Source organism: Anser anser (genome assembly GCF_964211835.1).
Source record: "Anser anser genome assembly, chromosome: 1".
In the NCBI taxonomy this organism is placed as follows: Eukaryota; Metazoa; Chordata; class Aves; order Anseriformes; family Anatidae; genus Anser; species Anser anser.
This window is the reverse complement of record NC_139720.1, coordinates 92,214,234-92,237,458: the sequence shown is the minus strand read 5'-3', so window position 1 is coordinate 92,237,458 and position 23,225 is coordinate 92,214,234. Positions and strand designations below refer to the sequence as shown.

Genomic DNA, 23,225 nt, shown 5'->3' with positions numbered 1-23,225 from the left:
GAGGGAGGCAGAGCAGATGGGCCCCTTTGCTCTCTTGGTCGTACTGGCTGTGTGTTTGGCAAACGCGAACAGACGGTGAGGACTGCTTCGCAGGGAAGGAACGCGAGGACCTCTTAGATTTACTTAGCTAAACTCTCATCCTTAAATAAACAAAGAAAACGCTTCCAGAGAGTGACAGCAGTAACATTGCTAGTTTAACTCTCTTCACTTACAGGTCCTCTTTGAGTTTTTCTCTAGGTGATGTAACGAAAATACAATCATATCCAGCATGCAGAAAGGTGGGATTCTCCTTGCTAGTCCAGCAGGTTGTCAGTATTAGAGAAAAATGCACGCTTGAGGATGGGTCTGTCCGTGCTGCGTTCTCACATACTCGCTTTCAGTAGACCTGAGGGCAGCCCTTTCTGTTCATTTCTGTGCTGAACAGAAGGTTTGAATCCAAAACTTCTGGTCAAAATGCCGTGAAATTTGGAATGTGAGATCTAGTCAGTATCTTGTCTTCCAGCCTTCCCTTAGGTAAAGCTGCAGTTTTCCCAAGTAAAGTCCTTACATAAATTAGACAAATATACCAGAACAAGTGCTGATTTTGTCTCTCGCTGTTTGTTTTCTTGACTATGAAGAGATTTTCTTTTGCTGAAAATGTTGCCTCCCTTTCTTCCAATTAGTACTACAGGGGATCTCGCTTGCATTTTGTTAGAAGTGCTCGTGCTATTGTCAAGCCTGTATCTTTTAGTCTTTTCTCACATCGTGCCTCAGAAGGCATGGCATGTCTACATGTTCTCAGGTTATACTTTAAGGTGTGGGTGTTTCTGTCCTTTTTCTGCCATTCATACTGCACTGAAGAAATTAAGAACTGCGATTGTATTACACTGGAAGGAAGATAAAATTAAGGCTCTTTTCCTACAAAGTGCAGCATACAGGAGCCCTTCCTCCTGAGTTGAGTCTTGGGATCCTGAGTGGGTTCACTGAACTGTGTCAAAGGAAAACTAGGATTTTGAATAATTTTAGTTTAATACTAAATTATTAATGCACAGTCAAATATTATTCACTATATCTTAAATAGCTGGCAGTAAAATGGATGGTGGATATTCATAATTTGTTTTTCATCTAATGAAACTCCTTGACTGACAAAAGGCTGTTTGGATAATAAAGTTTTTTTTAAAAAAAAAAAAAGAAAGAAAAAAGAGGCTATATTTAACTTCTGCATCTGAAAGGTCATGGTCATAAGTGTGATTTTTATAATGAGGTAGATGCCATAGAAATACCGGTGGTCTTGTCCCTGATCCTAGAGTTTTTCAAGGCTTCCAGGCCAAATGCTTCCATGTAGTGCCATGACAAACAAAATCAAATATGAGAAATAATGAAAAATTGTTGTGTTGTTGAACTAATAATGCTGCTCTTGGAAGCAGCTCAGAACAGTTTGGCTGCAAAAGCAATTCTGAAGTGCAGTGGTAGTTATTTACCAAGTGCTGGTGCTGGCAAACCACCATCTATTTAGAAGGCTAAATCTGATGCCCAGATGTAAGGTTGTCTTTTTCCTAACGGAGGAAAGGAAGTGAAACAAGCACCCAGTGCCTGTGGGGACAAATGGTCCTCCTGTGTACCTGACCAAATGGGAAATACTGCCCAGGCTTCCCAGGAGAATGTTATTTAACCTTTAGCACCACGGATAATGTTTTTTAGCAACAAGTGTGTTTTGTTCACTTGGAATCACATAAAACACACAGCATGATCAGAATATTATCTGTGTTTATATCCTGCTAACTTCTAAATGGCTGTTAAGTGTTTCTTGGATGGGATTGTTAATTTGAAGTAGGGCCTTCTGCCAGGAAGATATAAAAGTGACTGATTTAACTAACTCTTTTCTTCAATTTCTTCACTCATTTTCTCCTTTCCTGTCTGTCTTTCCTGGTTACCACTGAAATATTTTCTCCTCTGTTCATTTAAAACCTAGATTTCATCAAATACTTCCCAGTTGTCAAGTCCTGAGCCAGTAAAGCACTGTGGGAAGTCGGCACTCTTCCAGTTGGCGGAGGTAAAGTTATATCCATTAGCATCACAATGGGAAGATGTGTGTATTTTTTCTCCAAAAATGTGTGAATTGTGCAAGGTTTGCTCTAGCATTAAATTTAGTATTTCCAGAAACATAAACTAGCAAATAATCAAATAGTAAGACAGAGAATTAGGCAGCTGCAGTGGCCCTGGAGACCTAGGTCTTCTTTATGCACTTTTTAAACGTGTATAGCTTCTTGGAGACCACAGAAAAAGTGCTTCCTTTCAGGAATAGTAACCTTAAAACTGTAATAAAAACAAAGCTCAGAACAATAGCAAAGACGAGACAATGGCATTCTTTCTAATGAAGAAGTGAATACTAGGATTCAAAAAATAAAGCTTTAGTATAAGGACTGGAAGGTTCATTGCTGAATCGGGGACCAAAAGTAATAAAAGTCGACTTTGAGATCATCCACGAATCCATATGAAAAGTTGGAGGTAGTTTACTGAATTATGAAATTGGCAGTCATCAGCAGTCATCAAGAATACTAGGTGAGGTTTCTCAACGGTCCTGGAAGTTCCCTGAGAGTCTTGCATGTAACCTTGTAGATGTCACTGCTTTTATATGGATAAATCACCCAAACTTGTGAGGCTTGGCCTGCAAATATTATTCCTCTTGATGACTGAAAGATGAAAATACTTGCTGCTTTCAGGCTAATAAGAGGAGTTGCTGCCACCTTACTCGTTACTTTTTTTTTTTGCTTGCTTTTTCAAAATCGCTTCCTATTTCAGTGAGGAAAATGGTTCTTTGGATCCCATCTGGTGGCATCCATCCATCTGTATGTTCTTGCTGCTGTGGTTAATACATCTCAGGGGAAAAAAAGCTATTGGAAGCGCTAAAAGAAAACACTGTGCTTTGAGCCTGCACTGATGGCTGTTTCATGCTTTGTTCAATGGATAGTAATGCTACTAGGAAGACTGACTTTATAGGTCATGAGTAGAAGAAAATCCGCCTTACCCTAGAGGCAGTCTCTGGCAGTGCTAGAGTTTGTTGGTGTGTGCTACATTGTCAGCAGTGCCAATGTAAGTCTAATTGCACTTACCTCTGATTAGAGATCCATACAGACCTATGACCACTGCAGCACTGGGGCAGCACAAAGGCTTGTAACACTAATCAGGGACACCAGAAGTTTTTGAAGTGTCCTTTGTCACAGGACAGCAGTGTGTTCTGAGTGGTGCTGTTCTGGAGTAAGGCTGTTGTAGAGTCCAGCCTGACTTTTGGAAGTTGCCACTGGAAGTTGTGATGCGACTGTGATGCCCCAAGGGCAAGGGAAGTCTAGGCACCTGTCTGTCCACAGGAGTGCAGAGTTTGTCCTGCAGTTGGTCACAGAAATAAATCTGAACATGGCAGTGTGATGTTGCCATGTTGGACAGGTTTTCACAATCTCTGTCTTGGCAATTGCTTGGCTGGATTCCTACAAACCTACTTACATATATAAAACGAATGTTAAAGGCTCTGATTTAAACTGACACAGGCATGGCAGACATGCTAAGCACATCTTCCTTATCTCTAGCTCTTGTAGTATATTAGTACTGTTCTTTGTTGGTGGATTTTTGGTTTTGTGTTTTTCAGTTTTGGAGATCTCTGTAATGCTGGTCTGTAACTGGACAAATAAAATGAGAGATTCAGCTTAACTTTTCAGACAGCAGCTCCAGATCTGATCTGGATGATCCCAAGCTAATGTGTTCATATCACCTCGAGGCCTCTTAGGTTTGCAAGTTCATTTGGCAGGCATTTGTGCTGTGCCACTGTAACTCCAAAGCGCAGATGCTGCGCACCAGAGGGGGCTGGACTGCTGTCTCCGTGCTGCTGGCATGGCAGGGATCCGGAGCGTGGGAGACTGTCAGCTTCAGCACAGCACACTGCTCTGCTTCTCCTTCATCTCTGCTATGTGGATTAACCAACTTTATCCCCCCCCTTTCTACGCCTTCCCTTTTGATATTTCACAGTATTTCACAGATGGTGATAAAATAAAGTGTAGAAGTGGGTTTAATTCTTTCCTAAAAAATCCTAAGAATTTCTAAGCTCCTAAAAACAGTTGGAGCAGCCGTGCTGCACGCTGAAGCCTGGAAGGGTGCTGCTGCTCAGCTCTGCCGAGTCTCCTCAGTGCCTGAATACATGCTTTGTCTTCAGCCTTCAGTACAGAGGGATGACAGCGAGGGGAGGCAGCGGCGGACGAGTGTGCGTCACCTCCAGGAGGCAAGGAGGCCGCTTCTGCACCAGAGGGCTAGCAGCACTAACAATGAGTGGCTGTACGCAGCCTTCAGAGGCTTGGGCTGGAATCATCAGAGGTTGGGAGAAGCTGTGAAATGCTGCAGCTTCCAGTGGACATAGAGAATTTTTAACCTTTTTTCTTCCCTGTGTTGGTAGAGAGCAGTGAAAACTGAGCTGAGTGGGGTTGATGGGAAGGCTAAGTAAAGTGTCGAAAGTGCTTCAGTGCCCCAGTCCCTAGCATTCCAGCTCTTTCCAAGGAAGCAATTATAAGAAACCTGCAAGCCTGAGCAAAGATTATGGGATACATGCTTAACAGTAGAATATTTTCTTCTTTGTACTGATGTCCAGTCCTGAGACTGATGTTTTAATAAATTTAGAAAATGATCGTTTCCTTGCAGCAAGCTCAAAACTGATACAAAACACTAAAATACTGAAGAGCATCACAATTTAATATAAGAAAAAAAAGTTCCTAGAGAATAATCAGATAACTGCTTACTGAACAGCTTCCCATACACTGGAAAGTAATAACCGAAGGTTACCAAAGGCTTAAGGGCTCCTACTGCACTTTGGTTTCATAGCATCTCTGCTATGAGTCCAATAGGACATCAGCAGGTAGTGCCATGTCCTGACAGAGCTAACCTTCTTAAGCCAGCGCCAAGAAATGATTTTTCCAAGCCAACATCTGCCTAGGCCTTCAGAACCATCAGCTGGATTGCATGCTGGTGTAGACTGGTGCAATGCTCTTGGCCCTAGCAGAGCTCTGGAGTCTATTTACATGTGAGAGAACATGTTCTTCAACTCGTCCTTCAAAGACAGTCCTGGCAAGAAAATCCCCAAGTCTGAAAGTAGCTTTTAATGTCCAGTGGTATTGTCCACCAGAGCAGTGATGGAGTGGGATTTTATTTATTACAGCATGCACAGGTCTACACTTTTTTGATAATGTAATCTTATGAATGAGTTTTGGGAAGAGGAAGGAAATAATCCTTTCAAAAGCCATGTAACAAGCATAAAATAATTGTACTGGTAAAATAATGTTTTTCTTTATTCTCCTCCTCTGTTTTTTCTTTAGATTTCTTCGAGTACATCCCATTCAGGTCCTTCTGATTTAACAAAGCAGTGTGGAACATCAGCATTATTTCAGCTGGCAGAGGTAGTATTAAAACACTGGTGACTAATTACCACAGGTGCAGTGGGGTGGAGAAGTTAATGATATTGATAGCCCAAGACTGGAAGGCAGTACGTTGCTACAGTTATAATTACACTGTTGCTTATAGAAGCCTATATTATCTTGGCTTGGGTGCTATAAATTAAGATTTCTCCAGACTAGCCATCAATTTGGAAGCCTCTAAGCATCCATGCTGCAGCTGATGAGAAGTACCTAGTCCCTTGTGGCAAAGGGGTTATCCAATCTCCATTTGAATTGTTTCAATTAATTCTTTTAGGGACTGGGGTTTTGACTGGTTTGGTTTGGTTGGGGGGGATGGGTACATGGGGGCAGGGAGGAACTGACGTGAAGGGCTCGATTAGTCTGTTCAGATTACATCACCATTACAAATACCCGTTAAAGGGCATTAGCCACTTTTTTTTCTCCTTTTGTGCGTACTGTTTATTGAACTGGGGAAAAAACAGGTCAATAACTTCTATAGAAACTCTGTTACAATGATTCTCTCAGCAGCTACTCCTTCTCGGAACAGTTGAAGCTAATGGCCTTTTATGGAAATGTATTTATTTTGTTTGTAAGCCTTTTTCAAGCTTCCCAATCTTAAAGGCTGTGATTTCCAAGTTTATTTAGAGCTCACAAAACAAAAAAAAAACACCTTTTTTTTGTAGCCACACCCATAGCCTTCTGCACTATTGGCTGCTGCAGAAGAAGCAAAGGTATAAAGAGGTTAAAAAACATGGGCAGGTTGTGACGGTGGGGGCATTTAATTGACAAAATATTATTCTTGTTCAATGAGTTGCACTTTTAAGATTGATCTTTAGCTTTTGGAAATCACAGGCTGTGTTTATGTTGCAGTGCATTAAAAAAGTCACAGTAAAAAAGTACCTTTGTGCCAGAGCCCACCTCAGCATAGTTACGCAATTCCCCCACTGCATAATTCACTCTGCTTCCTTACAGCCACTGTGCTGCCAAAGCTCCAGTGTTTCCAGTGATCAGCCTAGCTTGACCTTCTTCTATCCCATGTAGAAGGAATTTCAGAAGCTTATTTCAAATCAGAAACTTATTTCGGAGTTCAATCATTGCTTTTGTACTCGTATATTGGTGCAAGAGATCTCTTTAGTTTGTAAGAAAAAAATACCTTGCCAATTTGAGAAATAGAAAATTGACCTAAAGAGAACCCAACTGATCTGTAGCGTACATCCATCCTGACCATATGGCCCATGGGCTGAGCTGCAGGGTAGGGAAGCTCCTGATGCCTGGTTCAAAGCAAGCCTCTTCCAGCTGGTTTCAGTCCAGGTAGCTGTTCGGTTGATGGTTGTTTTAAAAACAAAATAGCACTTGGAGTTCAGCTTAGGAGGTTTTAAGAGGGAGAGCAAGAAGAAGAAAACATGCCTTCCCAAGGCAACTGCTTGCTGCTGTGAAGTACTGCTACCACCTCTGGCAGTGTCAGTATGGCTTGCAAGGGATCCAAAACCGAGTGGATCTTCCAGGTCATTGCTGAAGGAACATGGCAGTTTGAGGACCTTGCTGTAGTTCTTCTTCTGAACATCGCTGTTCCTCAGACAGAATGAGCGTTTTGGTTTCCATTAATGTTATCTCCAGGAGGAGATGAGATAACCATGGCAACTACTGCTGCTTTGCAGTTCCTTGCAGAACAAGACTGTGGCATAAGAAGAAAGATTTGGAAGGCTTTTTTACTATCTCCCAAATCATTTTGCACATTGAAGTAAAGAAAAATAATCTTGATTGCTGTGATTTGATCAACTTTTTTTTTTCCTCCCCCTTCAGGGCCTTTTGGAAAATGGAGGAAAGAATTGTATATGGGGATATTTGGGAACTGGGAGTATGGATTTGAGATTTCATGTAGGTTGTGATACAATATAGTGAGAGATACTGTGTTTTTCCATTGCAGTTAGGGTATTCTGAAAATAAAACTAGCACTGGGTTTCCCAGATGTATAAAAGGCACTTCAAGGATCATGGAAACACCAATTAGATCAGTTGGAGTATTTTTCTATTAGAGTGGTAGAGTCCATCGGCCGTATTCTAGCACTTAGCCATAATTACATTTCATCAGTTTCATTAGGACTTCAGCATTTTTTCAGTACGGTTCTTTAAAATAGTTTGCTTTCATAAATTAGGATCCCAGAGAGACTGCATGTGTAGCGCTCTTCCTGTTAATATAAGTAATGTTAACAGTTGATGTTTGTTTCATGGTGACTATTTTTAACTCATTTTAGATGTGCCTTGCTTCAGAAGGGGTGAAAGTGAAAGAACCTGGGAAAACAAAAGTGGAAGCATCAGAAGATGTGGCGAGGGAAGTTCCAGATGAAATGGAAGCAGAAGAACTGGAGAAAACAATAATAAAAGACTCCTGTAAAGGAAAAACAGAACAATCAGAGACAGGGAAAATACAAAACTGGGATGAGACAAAAGCTGAGGAATCAGAAACTGCAAAATGCAGAGATTTTACTAGTCTCATAATGGAGAGCAGTCCTTTTGAGAGAAATGATAACACAAAGGATCATATGTGCCGTTCTCCAGAGCTTTCAATGATTGACATGAGCATCTTTGGGCTAAGCAAGCCAGAAAAGATAAAGAAGAAAAAGAAAAAAAATAAGTTGGACCGGCACACAAGTGAAAAATCCACCCCCAAGAAGCCTTGTAAAAAGAGGCAGTCCTCTGAGTCGGACATTGAAAGTGTAATGTACACAATTGAAGCTGTTGCAAAAGGGGACTGGGGTGCTGAGAGACTTGCGGAAACTCCCCGCAAAAAAGCCCGCCCTGCCTCAAATGTGAAGGGAAGCATGTTGGATACAAAATCACCAAAGAAAAAAGTGAAATCGAAAGAGAAGAAAACATCGAAGGAGAAACCCACGGAGCCCACCAAAGAATCAAAGCCTCCTGATTTCCTTAATATTACAGCCAACAAGGAAGAACCCTGTGAGGCTTCTGATAACATTAAAGTGGAACCACTGACCCCCACAGAGGAGGTGGTACCCCAAAGCTTACCAGAACAGGTCAAAACTGAGGACAGTGACTGTGTTAAAAAGATAGAAACTTGTGGCTCCAGGAAATCGGAGAGATCTTGCAAAGGTGCTCTTTATAAAACTCTGGTGTCAGAGGGCATGCTCACGTCTCTGCGTGCTAATGTGGACAGAGGTGGGTGGCTTTGACTGTTTCATTTACAGCACGAACTGCAAAAGGCTGCCTGGAGTGGGAGGAAGAGCAAAAGTTCATGTTTAAGCTCAAGTTCAAGCAGTGCATGATGGGGTTGTCAGATCGCCTGAAATAGTGGGGACGGGCTCCGGGGTCCAGGGCAGGTCTCTGAGTTCTGCAGTCTGTGTTCCTACTTACCTGAAGAGCTCTTAACTTTTCCCTTTGTGTCATTACCTGAGATTTAGCTTTTTGACTGAAGACTAGGTTGGTTGATTGTTGACCTGCTGATAGATGTTTCCACGACTTGTTGCATGTAACCCTGAACAATTAGTTTTTCTATGTAAACAGCTTTTGGGTTTGTAGGATGGAGAACTATGATCACAAGAGGCAGATGTCTGACACTTTCTCTTAGGTCATTCATTGCTTGGCAGGGGGGTTGGACTAGATGATCTTCAGAGGTCCATTCCAACCTTGGCAATTCTGTGATCAGTTTTGCTGTTAGTGGTGAGCAAGAACCCTTTACCTTATAGAAGGATAAATTTTAGATTAAAATTTCTGGAAGCTTTCAGTGAGATATATAGAAATATATTTTTCCGATTAGTAGATTTAAATGGGTAATTAATCAAAATGGAAAAGAAAAAGACGTTTATAATTCAGGTAAGTTTATTACTGTGAATCTACTCATCTCTTTCTCCTGCTTGACAGCTGAAGAGATCTTGACTTTGGAGGTAGTGTATATGCATATATATGTATAAGGGGAAAAAAACAGTTGCCAACAAGATTATTATCCATTTAAAAAAAAAAACGTTTGATCTTCTTAAAGGGGTTATAAAACAGTCTTTAAGTTCTGTTGCTGAGTGGGTATGCAAGTTCCTTCTGAGCCCACTTTGTTTTGGCACAATTTTCTAAAGATGAGAAAAAATTTTCTGCCTTTATCGCAGGAAAAAGAAGCTCAGGAAAAGGCAACTCCTCAGATCATGAAGGATGCTGGAATGAAGAAAACTGGGCTTTTTCCCAAAGCGGGACAAGTGGGAACAAAAAACTGAAGAAGACTAAGCCAAAGGAAGAGTTTGTTTTCGGGTAAGTTGCTACTTAACACTGTTCAAAGTTTTAGCTAGGCCAGCCTAGTAACTTAAGAGCAAGTCTTCCCCATTGCAGCTAGTGAACTGAAACCCCAACATCCAACACTCAAATGTTTTAAACTACATAAACACATTTAGGCAGAATTCCTGTAAACTGCAAACCTGTTTGGCTGAGTAAGACTCTAGTCTCATGTTGGTTATATACTGAAGTAATTCCTCTGAGATCTTTCCTGGTTTACAATACTGTAAACAAATTTGAATGGCATTATTTGCACACTTCTTTAAATATATATATTTTTTAAAATCACAATATTTAGCTGCTCAAGAGATGGTGAAGAGGGTTAATTATATTTTTGTATTTTCAGCACACTTTGCAGACAATATTTAAAGTTTTGTGTAGGTGTTCAATCATCATAAACAGACTAGAAAAAATAGATCCCTTTGCCTATTTAAAGAGAGTGCTGACAGGAAAAGTAAACAACATTCTTATATTTGCAAATAATTATGATAAATACTCAATTTTTCTATTGTTGAGGCAAGATATTTAAACTGTTCATATACACAATAAAGAAATTAAACATATCAGAAGAATAATGAATACAAATGCATTAACATTTAGCAAGGCTGCACAGAATTGCTCTTCTAGTATGAGTAACAATTTTTGTCAGAGTACTAACGGATTTATTTAACTGCAGGCATAGCTGTTAAATCTGCTTTGCCATTCATACTTGCAAGTTATGAAGACTTCCAATTATCTGAATTAAGAGGGTGAAAATGAACAACAACAAAAGAGTAGATTTTCCACGTCATGGTTACAATTTTAATGTTTCTTTTCTGCAGGCCTTTTTCATACACTTATTATCTGGTCTATATGAAATTTAGCTGCAGCTCACTTTACAGCAAAGATATTACATTAATGAAAATCTTCAAGAGTTCTTTCATTTGGAATAGTTGATAAAAACCATTGGCACAATTCTTATATTTTTATTGTACTTTATATAAGAAAGTACATTATTTGGAAATATCTTTTAAATTTAAATTGAAAAATTTGAAAATGTTAGGTCACCTCATGGCAAAAAAAACAAATGCATCTCCGAGCCAAAAAAATGTATTTTTATATGATTTATTCAAAGTCACTAGGAAAATTGTGTAAATATTTCATTCATTTGACAAATACTGCTCTACCATCGTTATCTGGCTGGATGGGGAAAATACATATTAGTGAATGTTGCTTCCTGATTCAGCCATGCCATTAATGAATGTTGTTTAGTGAACTCTGTAAAGCAGAAGCAGTTATGTGTGGAGCCGAAGTGCTGGAGAAGGTATCTGTTATCCTTGTTTTTTGTACTACCTGATCTTCTGTCTGATTGGAAGAGCCGGTTTTAGTTCTACCCACTCCTCTGAACTCTTTTTGCTCCCTTCATCATCACCTTTCAGCATTAGGGCGTCTGTCTGTCTGCTGGATTCCTCACTGCTGGTGGAGCTGCTCCTTTCTCCCATTACTTCTGTGTCCCCTTACCTTCTCCATTGGTAGCTGCCCTCGCTTTCCCTGGTGGTCCATGCCAGGTGTGCTTTGCCCGTGTACAGCCCCACTCCTGCTGAGCAGAGATAAAACGAAGTATCAGTCTGTGTACCAAAGCTTTCAGAAAGCAATTGTATGGAAGTGCTGTTTCAAGAAACAAGGAAGTCATCTTTCTTGTGACATTTCCAAATGTAGAGTGTTTCATGGCCACCCCTTCCAACAGTCATGCCAACATCTGTCCAGTTCTAGTTTTCCATAGCAATCAGAATTGGAGATGAGTAGAAAATGTCATTGTTCCCCTCTCATGGGGAGTTCTATTTATAATCTGCCTAGCAGTGCAAATTGCCTTTTATTAAAATGCACTTGCGATACTATGATCCTGCCTGGTTGCAGAAGTTCTCTGAAAAGTCATGTTTACGCAAGATAGCACAGTCATTACAGCCAGGAAGGCCGTGCCATACCATCCAGTTCAAGTGCTTCATTTTCATCTGGCAATTACGAATAATACCACATCTGTGGACTTCTTGAGTGGTAGGTAAAGCTTATTACACTCATTCCAGCTGGGCTGACCTATGAAGAACGTTGGGTTTCCTGAAGCCATGAGCTAGTTGTGTTTTTCATCTCACAACAAACAAAATAGGAAGGAAGTATAATCCCCCAGAAGAAATACAAATTAATTGCCATTCTGAAGCACCAGATTTATCTTTTTTTTCCTTTCCACAGAAGATTGGATGGCTTGCCATTTTTGTTAGCTTTGTTGGACAGTTTGACATTTTTGCTGTAGTTTAAATTATCACCTCCATTCTGGTGTAATGTGATTTTTATGTGAAATTAATATATTGGTTTGTTTACTTATTGGTTTTATTGTCTTTTCTCATTCCCCTCATGGAACAGACAAATCTGCTTTATGAATCTGTGCAGCTAATTTTTTTACATTATTTGCATATATTAAAACTTAATTTCTCCAGAGTTACAAATTCAGGAAATGGATTGTACATTCTCATCCCAAATTTGGATTATGTATAATAGTTTGACATTTACAGTGTGCATGTGCGCATATCTCTTTCCCTCTATGTAAGTAGATGCGTGTGTATGCACACAAAATACAATTCTCCAGAAATGGAGTTACATTTAATTTGATTGGTTTTGTTTCCCCTTTAGCTTAGCAAAGTTGGAAGAAGAATTTGAAAAGAAATTCAACAGCCTCCCTCAATACAGTCCTATTACCTTTGACAGGAAATGCTCATCTGTTCCAAGGAAAAAGAGAAAGGTTGGAAGCGGCTCATCTGAACAACCAAAATCCAACAAAGGTAAGTAACTGTGTTCAGTACGTTCTTCATCAATAACAATGCTACAACAAGCTCTGGAATTTATACTTTCTCACCTTACTGTTATACATGTGAAAAGTCTGAAGTAAAACGTTTTTCTAGCACTGAAGCTAGTTGGTTCTCACCTGGATTAGTTTTCAGGCCGTACTCTTGACTTCTGCGTTTCATGCTGAGTAGAGTAGAATTGCTTGGAGCTTGTATGTGAAATAATTTCCTTATAGCAAGCAAACCTAACAAACAAAAAGGGGGTGGGGGTGGGGGTGAGGAAGGGAATATTTGTGAGGTAAGTGAATTTGACAAGTTTTCCCAGGGGAAACTGGCAGGGGAGAAAAATGGCAGATCACCAAAAAGTTACTTTGACATTTTTCAAAGCACAGTTTTATGTGCTTTTTTTTTCATTTAAATGTAATTTTAGGCTTTACTAATAAGATACCAAAAATGTCTGAATGAACTGGATATTTTTCCTCAAGATTTCAAACTTGCAATGGAACGTTAGACTGAAAATGTTCTGAGATGATAAATATGTTTAGAGGACAGGAAAACTAGTTCTATGCTCAGCTCTATTGCTGAGGGTCATAGAGGGAGAATAACTCACGACACGTTTGACTGTTTTATATACAGACAGCCTGTGTCACAGGATTGGTAGAGAAGTAAGTGTACGTTAGAGAAAATGCTTTTAGGCTGTGGCATCACAAAATGAAGGAATGACATAGCAATAATTCTACAAGACAAAAGGATGTTCAGAAGAATGCTCATTACGCAGTTTACAATGTGAAGCTGGTTTCCTGTTCGGCTACTATGGTAGTATCATGGGCTGGCTGATTTTCAAATCCAGTACGTGTATTTTAGCCAGGCAACCCTGGATTAGATCTATGCCTTTTGAATGCTTCACAAATAATTACATTAGAATATGCAGGATTGAGCAGCTGTTCTTTCCTAGTGCATGCCAATTTTAGTATTGATTTTTGTATTTATATAATTAGATATGGAACAGTCAGACTCCTGCAAATTTAGAATGGTGTTGGTACAAAGTGAGTTTTGTCTCTTCCATTTTTATGGTATATATTTTACAGAACTTCTTTAACGAGCATGAATGAACTTTTTTTTACCAGTATATTAATACAATGGTTTATTACACAACATCTTTTGGGCACAACATGGCAATTTAAGTTATAATAGCAGCTGTGTGGATTTCTCACTACAGTTTTCACCTGCTCAGATGTCTGTATGTCTTTTAAAAAAAATTGCAGGTCCTAATCTGTTTGGGAATTGCATGATAATGCTACCCAAGCCAGGTAGCCTAGAACTACATTCTGCTTTTGGCTAAGTTCCTAAGTACAAGTTCATTTTGATCCCTGTTTCCATCACTATTAAAAAGGTTTGGAATATTTTCGGCCATATCTCAAGGGAAGGTCAGAAACATAACTGCAAGCAGGTCACAAGCCTAATATAAGTAGTTTTGGCACAGCCCTGCAGAGAAGGCCATGGAGCATTTGCCTGTAGCTGGCAAATGGGGCTCTTTAAACCAAGCCAGCTGACTTTGTACCAAAGCAGATGGCCAACAGTCGCATGAACTTTTCCGCCAAGTGAGCTGTGCGGTTGTAACAAGCAGCCCTGGAGGCAGGAATAACTGATGGTGACACTGCTGTTTTTGCAGTGAACATCTAACCATAGCCCTGAACTAAATGTAGACTGAGATAGCGATATCTGTTCTTAATTCCAATGAATGTTGAATTCACAAAAGCTAGCTGGGTGAGCTGGCAGCTCACATCAGTCATTCCAGCTCCCTGGAGAGTGAGGCTCAGCTCTCAAGAGCTAACTGAGAAACTTTTCCAACATACCTTTTTTTTTTTTTTCCCCTTTTGGAAAAGAAAAATTGCTAAAAATATAAACATTCCATGGCAGTAGGTTGATTTTGTTTTCTGCCAGATTTTTTTTAGGATTCTTAAAATTAGGACGCAAGCTGTGTATGTGAAACAACCTGAACCAAACTGCACACAACCAAGCTTACTAGCTTAATAGGGGAAACTGTTCCAACAGAGCCAAATACTCATTACGCTGAATCCCCAAATTAATTTCTAGTGTACTGACAGGCCGTTCAGCCTAGTCATGCTGTTGGCTTGCCTGCAAATCCTGAGTCCACAGACAGTGAGAAAACACTAACCTCCAACAGTGTTATGAATACAGGTCCATAAGCTGGGCTTCTGCAAGTGTTGCAGAAAATGAAACACGGGAAACAGGCAGTTTTATGCAAAATAATAGACTGCTTTGGAATGGTTCTAGGTTTTTTATTATGTTTACACCGTTAGAATTCAGCAGACGCAAAAGTGGCGTTTTTTTCTTGCAGCATGATGAGCACGTACTGTGAAGAGGCAGTACAGTCCTGTGGGTGTGACTCTGTCTTGGGATGTAGGAGACCTTAACCTTGCTCTGCTGTGCTCTGCGTTATCCTCTTGTGTGGAGCTGTCTCTGCTGCTTTGCTCTTTCTTGGAGTGTCTCTGGCTTGTAAGGTCATTAGACAAGGCATCCATTACAAATGGTGCCTACTAGTGGCTGGGGCCCCAAATGTGCCTCGTTTCCAAACAATACGTAATGATCATGAGGGGTAGGTTTAGTAAACACTCTACAACCATGCCCTGCTTTTCCTGGATGAGCATGTGCAGAATCATAAACTTCCCTTGCATTTTCAATCCTCAGATAATTACTTTCTGCAGTCTTCAGATCAGTGCTTATTAAATTTCAACTAAAGGCTGAAAAGTAGATTGGAGCGCTACACACTAAAACCCCCAGAGGATGCTAGGTGATTAAAAATAGAGAAATGTTTGGGGTTTTTGTTTTGTTTGGGGATGGGTTGTTTCTTTTCTAACTAATCATGTACGCCTTAAAACAAAAAACACGTTATACCCTGCCTGACAAGGACTTACCTTACTTTGGAGTAAATGATGCCAGATTGATTTTCTGTCATATGTCATTAAACTATACCTACATGGGGCTAAATAAGATGATGGGCCTGATCTGCTACCTGACCCAAACAGACAGGATTGTCAGGGCATTTTCTTACTGCAAAGTGGAAACCAGTGAATCAGTGTCGACTGAATCCTTCCATTGTGCTTGCCATGCCCAGTCCTTGCTTCAGGCAGTTCTTTTAACATAAAAACACCTGAAGAACCCTGTAACATAACTCTTTCAAGTCCATATGCAAGGCAAACTTTGAATTTTCTTAAATGAGAGGCAATTTTTTTCCAGGTTTTCCAGATTGTCCAAATTCTGCTCTCACTGAACTTAATAGGGATCTTTCTTCAGTGGGAGTAGACCTGAACAAGTCTGAACCCTTCTGGAAATCCCACCCGAAGCATACCGGGAGCATGCACGTACAATAGCAATGTAAGAAAATGGCTGAAAAATACAGCTATAATGAATCTGTGCAGATGGCCTGCTCCAACATTTGCTGGAGCTGTGACTGATTTTATTTTTCTTCTTTCCAATGGCATATGTGCCAAAACATCCCACCACACGAGTCATCAGTCTGCAGTGAGTCACTAATTCGCTTATATGCAAAAATGAGCAGCAGGCATAGTCATTATTTCTGTGGTGTGCTGTGAAGAAATGCTCACTTACACACTAAACACTTCGCTAAAGCTCTCGTTTTGGGAAGGCCAGGAGAAGACTGCATAGTGTACTTTTATCCAGGAAAGGGATTGGCTGCAAATTTTTATTTTTTTTCTGTGGCCTCTATGACTAGAAATAAAGCATCAGCTTAAAAATAATCCTCCTTTGTGGCATTCCTCTCAGCCTTAGCTTGGGTTTTTTGGCTTAGTTCTAAGCATTTGGATGTCTGGAGATGGCATGCCATAATGTTTCACAGATCACAACCTAAAAATACAGCGCCGTCCTCCTGAGAGACTTAGAAACATGGAGAGTTTAGCAAACTCCAGCTCTTCTGGGAGCTGTGGAGCTTATAGGGTCCTGCCAACCCGATGGCCTCACAGGACAAGGCAAGGATTTTAGTAGGAGGCCAGTCTCAAGCTGAGGGAATGAGCTGAGCCTGTGGTAGAAGTGAGGTGAGCTTCAGCACCTCTGTAGGGTCTTTCTTTCCTCATGTCAAATCAGTGCCAGAGCCTTCTGGGAGGCATGTGTGTTCAACCTGGTTGTCTTATGACAGTGCTGAAATGTTCTCTGTTTGGTCTGGCCATGTACAATAAAGGACTCTGGGGGAGTAGGGGGAGCACATGCCCAGAATCATGGAGGAAATGCAATTATGGTTAGTTATGCATGGCCAGTTCATTTTCTTGCCCGCTGCTTTCCTAAACAGCTGCTGCTGTCCACGCTGATATTCCCAGAAGGAAATTCCTGGTGCTGTCAGGGAGTACAGTAAGCCACTGGAGCCAGGGATTAGCAGGTGGTTAACTCACATGGCAGCTGCTGTAAAACTAGGAAAAGAAGAATGAAGTAGAATATTTTCAGTCGAGGAAGATCAGCAGGAGAACAGGACTTACTCTACACTTAAGGTGGCAGTATAGCAATAGCAAGTAAACTTACAGGAATAAAAGCAATTCTCAGCTTTCTGTAGGAAGTCACTCCTAGGATCCACTGCCTAACAGCAAGCCTCATAGGTTGGCTAGGTCTTTCTGTCATGGATATTCTCTGGATCGGATGTTGAAAAGTGGTGTTCGTTCGAAATCTCTGAATATTTGACTGCTGTCCTTGTGAAACAGGTGTAGCACAGCCATCAGTTGTGTAAGCTCTTGCGTGAGCTGTTATGCCTGAACCATGCCCCTGGGGCACCTGCTCTTGGAGAGTGAAAAAGGATATTTGATCTTAGGAATGGCCCATTGTTCGGCCTTTCCTACTGGAATTAAGTACGTGTGCCCATGTCCTCTCAGGTCCGGACTATATTTTGCCTCCTCCATTGATTTGGTTGATTTTTATTGGAAGAAAAAGAAAAGCTCTGTTTTTCATACCTGAATATGCTCTGCAAAGGTCCAATGTTTGGCACTTCATTTGTTCATGCCTTACTTTAAAGGAAGGATTGGATAGGGACATTTTCAAAGAAGAACCAAATAGTCTATTCAGTAATTGCTAGATAACTTGTGTGTGTAAATATGAGAGTGATCATAATTTGTCTTTTTACAGAGGACGTTGAGCATATCATCTAGCTAACTCCCAAGTATTTCAGGCAGGGAGTGTGAAGTAAGTTTTTCATGGAGTTACAAGTCAAATTCTCAGGTCTAAGTATGACACGTTGACATACGTAACTATTAACTCATCTTCTCTTTCACTGCATTCATGGCCAAAGGGTATAGGAAGTAACTATGAGCACTGTCGCACAAGAATAAAGAGTAAAAGGGTAGGGTAGTAGAAATTTCCTTATAAGAAGGTGGCTTCTCTTTTCACTCCACTGAAGTCAATGTCTGTCCATTTGAGAACAGAATTTTACATGCAAGTAGCATGTGCTATGAACCATCTAGCATCTGCTACGTGGTGCAGATAAAAGCTTATCAAAAATGTTCCTTGAATGGTAGAAGAAAAGTTTAAGACACAGTTTTCCTTATTCATGCAACAACTGTCATCTTTTGGGGAGTTTTTAATCTCATTTATTCTGCTCAATTGCTGGCAGTCACTGATAGTTTGTGGAATTGATTTAAGCAGTTTGCAGGTTGAGCTATAGAAGTGGAGACTTCTATGATACCATGTAAAATGTTGCTTATTCCAAGCACCTACAAACCATTAATTTGCTAATCCAAAAAAAGTAAAAGGAGAAAAAAAAAACAGTAGAAATGCCCTGAGTCATCTATTGCATATCTCTGCTTCTGTGTTCTGGTGGAACTGTTTTGGAAAGACTTGTCTCTGCTGATGTGAATTAAGTATTTGACCTTAGCCTTCAGGAAGGCCCAGGTTTTTTTACGTACGCTTTCCATCAACCTGCCTGAGCTTTTTCATGACTTATGTTGCATTCTTGTTGTACTGGCACCATACTGCTTACCCAGCTCTGTGATGCTCTGGAACCTACTATAAAATTTGTAGAAAGACACTTGAATTAGTTTGAGTGAATATGGCCTATTCTGTTGAACTTTATAGTATTTTCTCTACAAGTTCTAGCAAAGTTATTAAAATTCAAGCTGATGTTGCCTAAGATGGTGTCTAGCCTGGATTGTTGTTGTTTGGCTTTTTTTGTTTGTTTGTTTGTTTTTTTCCTTTGGTTTGTTGTTTGACATCTGGATTTTCTTGTGATATTATTCCCTTCTCCCCAAATTTTGATTTCTTTAGTAGTTTAAAAAAAAAAGGCATCAGTGAGCCACAAAGCCAAATACAGAAAATCTTAGGATTTCTCTGCCTGTTCCTGTCTGGATTTTACTTTTCTCTGTTTGTTTTTCAGTATTTTTCAAACAGAACTAATTTCTATGAATGACGTTCTCCTAAAGCTAGATTCTTCTTGCATGTACTACAGATTTTTCTCCTTCGTTCCCCACATACAGAGCTGGTTAGTGATCGAAAACTGCAGATGCATGATGTGAACTTACCTTGATCACATGTTACTACACATTTACAGTTGTCTCAGTAGCCAGTGTGTGTCTGGCTTCTCCTAAGGGTAAGGGTGAGTGGAGGAGGTCAGTGTGGTGGATGGTGTGCAGTTCCTGCTACAGTGCAGCTGGGAAGGATGCCCTCTCGTTAGGCTGTGAACCGTCCTGGCATCTGCAGTGCATCTCCTTTCTGTTTCAGCAGGTCTGTTCTGAGCTAGCCTGAAGAGGTGCTTACCTGCTATATCTTCGGAAATAAGATTTTAATGTGCAGTTTGTTTCTGAAAAGTAACTGCCTAAAAGTGGCTTTGCAGCGTAGAAATAATGCGTCTGTTATTTCTTTGCTGCTGTATCTCTGTTTACTCCATTAGTGCGTCAAGGGATTGCTTCCTAATGGCTTCTGCTGGTGGCATGCTTTGTCTGCTGTCCTTTAAAATGCCTACTGACTACTACTAGTAAAGACTCTACTATCAAAGTAGGAATGGTACCGTCACCTGGGTACACTCTCACCTTACTCTCTTAGGAGGTTTTACTTCAGCACTTACTGTAAACTTATTTCTGGTTACCAAAAAGGCAAACCTAACTTGCGTCCTCTGGGGGGTTGACCCTGGCAGGTAGGTAAGTCTCCACCCAGTCAGTCACTCACTCCCCTGACAGTGGGATGAGGGAGAGAACCAGAAGGGTGAAAGTGAGGACAAAAACACTCCTGGGTTAAGATAAAGGCAGTTTAATAAGTAACAGGATAAAAAAGAGAAACAAGTGATGCAACATCAATCACCACCAACAAACCCATGCCTAGCTAGGCCCTGAGCAATGGCTACTTTGGAAACCCATCCCTGGTTTTACTGCTGAGCGTGACATCGTATGGTATGAAATACCTCCTTGGCCTGTTGGGGTCAGCTGTTGCGGCCCTGTCCCCTGACACCTCTTGTGCCCCCTTGACAGGGCACTCCTCCCTCTGGGGAGGCAGACTGAGAAACAGAAGGCCTTGACGCTGTGCAAGCAGTGCCCAGCAACAACTAAAACACCAGTACGTTATTGACACTGTTTTGGTCACCTGCTTCAAACACAGCACCATACAAGCTGCTGCAAAGAAAGCTAACTCCATCCCACTACACATCCGAAAGGGAGCGTGTCTTTAAACAAACAAACAAAACTCTTGTTTTATTGTATGGCTGAGCTTTCTGAAGGTCATCGTTCTACAAAATGCTTTGGGACACTTTTGTATAGAGAGGTGGTGGGTTGAAGTACAGCCTGCCTAGATAGAAAGCCTCCAGAGAGCAGAATGGGTGTTAGTTTTTGTGCTTCACCATGAAATGGCATCCTGTATTAGTGGAAGGGGAGGTTTTATAGTACATGCTGTGACTGTTGTGCTCTTTTTAAAACTGCTGATTAAAAGTATGTATTATTAATGTTGTCTGTAGGTTCATTCCAGTCTCAGAAAAAGAACTTATTCCACAAAATTGTCAGCAAATATAAGCACAAAAAGGAGAAGCTTAATGTTCCGGACACAGGTACTGGTGAATTACTTAGTTAAGGTTTTGGTCCGCCTGCTCTCTGAAATCAGTCTCGGGTGATGCTTCTAGGCAGAGGCTACCTGACTCTCTAGTCTTTGACTGCTTTGGTCCCTTATTTCCCTGTCTGCTTTGACTCCATTAGCTCCTGGCTCCAGTCGATCATACTACCTTACTCAAGTACAATGCTGTTTTACTGTTATTTGGTATCGCCCTTGATTACAGTTTCCCTGCTCCAGACTCTGTGCAGCAGAGCTGACAAAGCAAGGGTAGTTCTGCAGTTGGCCCTGAACTTTATCTGCCACTGCTTGTAGCTCTCTAGTCCTTTGGTTGCTCTTATCTCCATCCCTTCCCTATCAGAGACCGTACTGTTTACCCCTTGGCCATATTTATTTATGTCTCTAGCTGCTCTCCCTCTGATTTCCATCTGTCTGGAGCTCTGCAGACTGTGGCTGGTCAGAACATGAGAGCTGGTTTCTGCACCGGTTCTCAGGAGTACGCCTGCCATCCTTGAACCAACCCTCCCTCTGTAGAAATCTTAACCAGCTGCCTGTTTGCCTCCAATTGAAGATAATACCTACAGGGTTTTCTTGTTTAAGTTCTGCCTCAGATCTGCTCCGCCCTCTACACTGCTGGTAGTTCTCTGAAGTCTTTTTCTTGTTACAGCATTCTGGTCCTGCATACCCGTACACTCACAAGTCCCAGGGTTGTTTTCAAGTGTACAGTATGTACAGGATTACAACTTAGCCTGTTTTCCTGGGCCTTTTTTTTCTCCTTCCCACCCCCTAGTCATCTTCTCCATGCTATCCAAATCATCCACAATGCAGTTCTCTCCTACATCATCCCTGAGATATAGCAGAGCCTCTCTGGTTGTTCTTACTTAGGTAGCTCCATGAATTTCTTCCTTTTTTTCCCATCCATGTCTGTCTCTTTTTAAGATAGTAAAATGACAATCTGTATCTCCAGTTCCCCCTGCTATCTTTATGCTCAATCCTTTTCCCTAAGGCTTGATCACTTCATTTCTTCTCTTTTCCTGATGCTGTGTTTTGTATCCTCTGTGGTACACTTGCACTGTTTTTCCTCATGGGCTCTGTCAGCTGTGCTGCATTCAACAATGCAAATATTTTTAAGTTACTTATTCTTTTTCGTTGGTTTTGTAAAACAAACATGTTGCGAGAGTTGCTCATGAGAAGTAACTGTTGTGCTTCCACACCAGAGTGAAAAAAGACATCATACATTAACATAGTTCTTACTGGGTGCCATTCAGAATCTTGTGTGGCTGAATTATTAATAGACCACGGAGAGAAATTAATATGAATAAATAGTTGAATAAATAAATAAAAATTAAAAAACAGTGTTTAAATTCTCCTATAGGAAAAGAAACAGCATTTAAGACAAGATTGAGTAAAAAATAGTTATATTTTAAAATCTGTAGATACAACATGAAGCTAAGCAAAATGATTAGAAAAAACAAACCTAAAAGAAACCAGCCTGTTTTGATATAAAGTGAAGCATTCAGTATGATCAAAGATTCAAGCCTGACAAGTGTTGAATACCCTGGCCTTATTCCAACAAAACAGAGGCATGTCCTTGGAAGTTAAGCATGTGAATAATGTCATAGCGTCTAAACATTAAAGATGTCTGTGCATTTGCTGGAGTAGGGCCAGTGTGCTGAGTTCATCCCAAGACTGAAACAAAGGCACGAGAAGCTTGAACCTACCAGTCTTACACAGCCCACGTAGAAATCATCAAAGGAAAGACACTGGATGTATAGGTTGGAGGGGAACTGTGTTTTCTCAGAGTGAAAATCTGGGGTCTTGCCTGCTGTAAGTGTACGGTGTGGTGACACAAAGTGGAGTGGTTATCAGCCAAGTGCAGTGGGGGTATGGCCTCGGCATATGGCAAACAGCCTTACCTAACATCGCAGTTTCATCAGTTCCAGTGCAGTGTGGCCCTAAAATATTTGAATCCACTATCCCATGTTCTGCAGCACTCAAGCTAAGAATCCCAGCATGTTCATTTAAATTAAAACATACAAGGATTAGTGAATCAAATACTAAAATGAAAATTCCTCCTTCTTTCTGGGGTTAGTTTATACTTGCGATGAATCACAAGTGTATATGTAAGGTTTTTATGGGGTTGATTTTTCTGGAGGAAGGAGAGGCTTGGGTGTTCTGGTAGCTGGAGGGAAGACACTTGGAAGGGTTGCTGTCAGCAGGGGTCATGCTAGATTCATCCTTTTACAGCTGGAGAAATGTGAGTATGTGTGTACAGACCTGTGAAAGTGTGTGTGTTTTGAATGAGCACTTCTGTCTTACAGACAACAAATGCACTAAAGGCACATTTTGAAATGGCTGGATCATGTTATCCAGGCTTCTCTACTTCGGGTATCTGAGTGAATTCTGACTTCATGTAACCGCATTGTATGCAGCACCACCAGTGCAAATCACTGTATTATGAGTTTGCAGATGCTTACAGAAATATACCACATAAAATACCAGTGGATGTGCCACAACACCTGCTCCTATCTGCCTTCTTGTCAGGGGATGTCACTGTTTGTTAGTCCCACTCCTTGCTACAGTTCATTATGCCTTCCTACCCCGTGAGTGGTATTGCAGCAGCAACCTGTTGTCAGAAGAACTGCGTCTTCCACCAGGGTGTAGGTCAGTTTGCTGTT

General features: G+C 40.8%; 1 protein-coding gene across 42 annotated transcripts in view; it reads left to right on the top strand.

Annotated features, from left to right (window-relative positions):
* The window catches only part of BBX (BBX high mobility group box domain containing), a 138,441-nt gene that overhangs the window by 98,898 nt on the left and 16,318 nt on the right, over positions 1 to 23,225 (top strand). For 20 of the 42 annotated variants that reach the window (XM_083817241.1, XM_083817219.1, XM_083817231.1 and 17 more), the window contains 6 exons: positions 1,952 to 2,032; positions 5,334 to 5,414; positions 7,666 to 8,587; positions 9,526 to 9,664; positions 12,350 to 12,498; positions 20,459 to 20,548. In XM_083817241.1, the coding sequence (XP_083673367.1) occupies positions 1,952 to 2,032; positions 5,334 to 5,414; positions 7,666 to 8,587; positions 9,526 to 9,664; positions 12,350 to 12,498; positions 20,459 to 20,548 (1,462 nt within the window). The remainder of the gene's footprint in view (positions 1 to 1,951; positions 2,033 to 5,333; positions 5,415 to 7,665; positions 8,588 to 9,525; positions 9,665 to 12,349; positions 12,499 to 20,458; positions 20,549 to 23,225) is intronic. The other 22 variants (XM_083817233.1, XM_083817253.1, XM_083817235.1 and 19 more) reach the window with 6 other exon arrangements.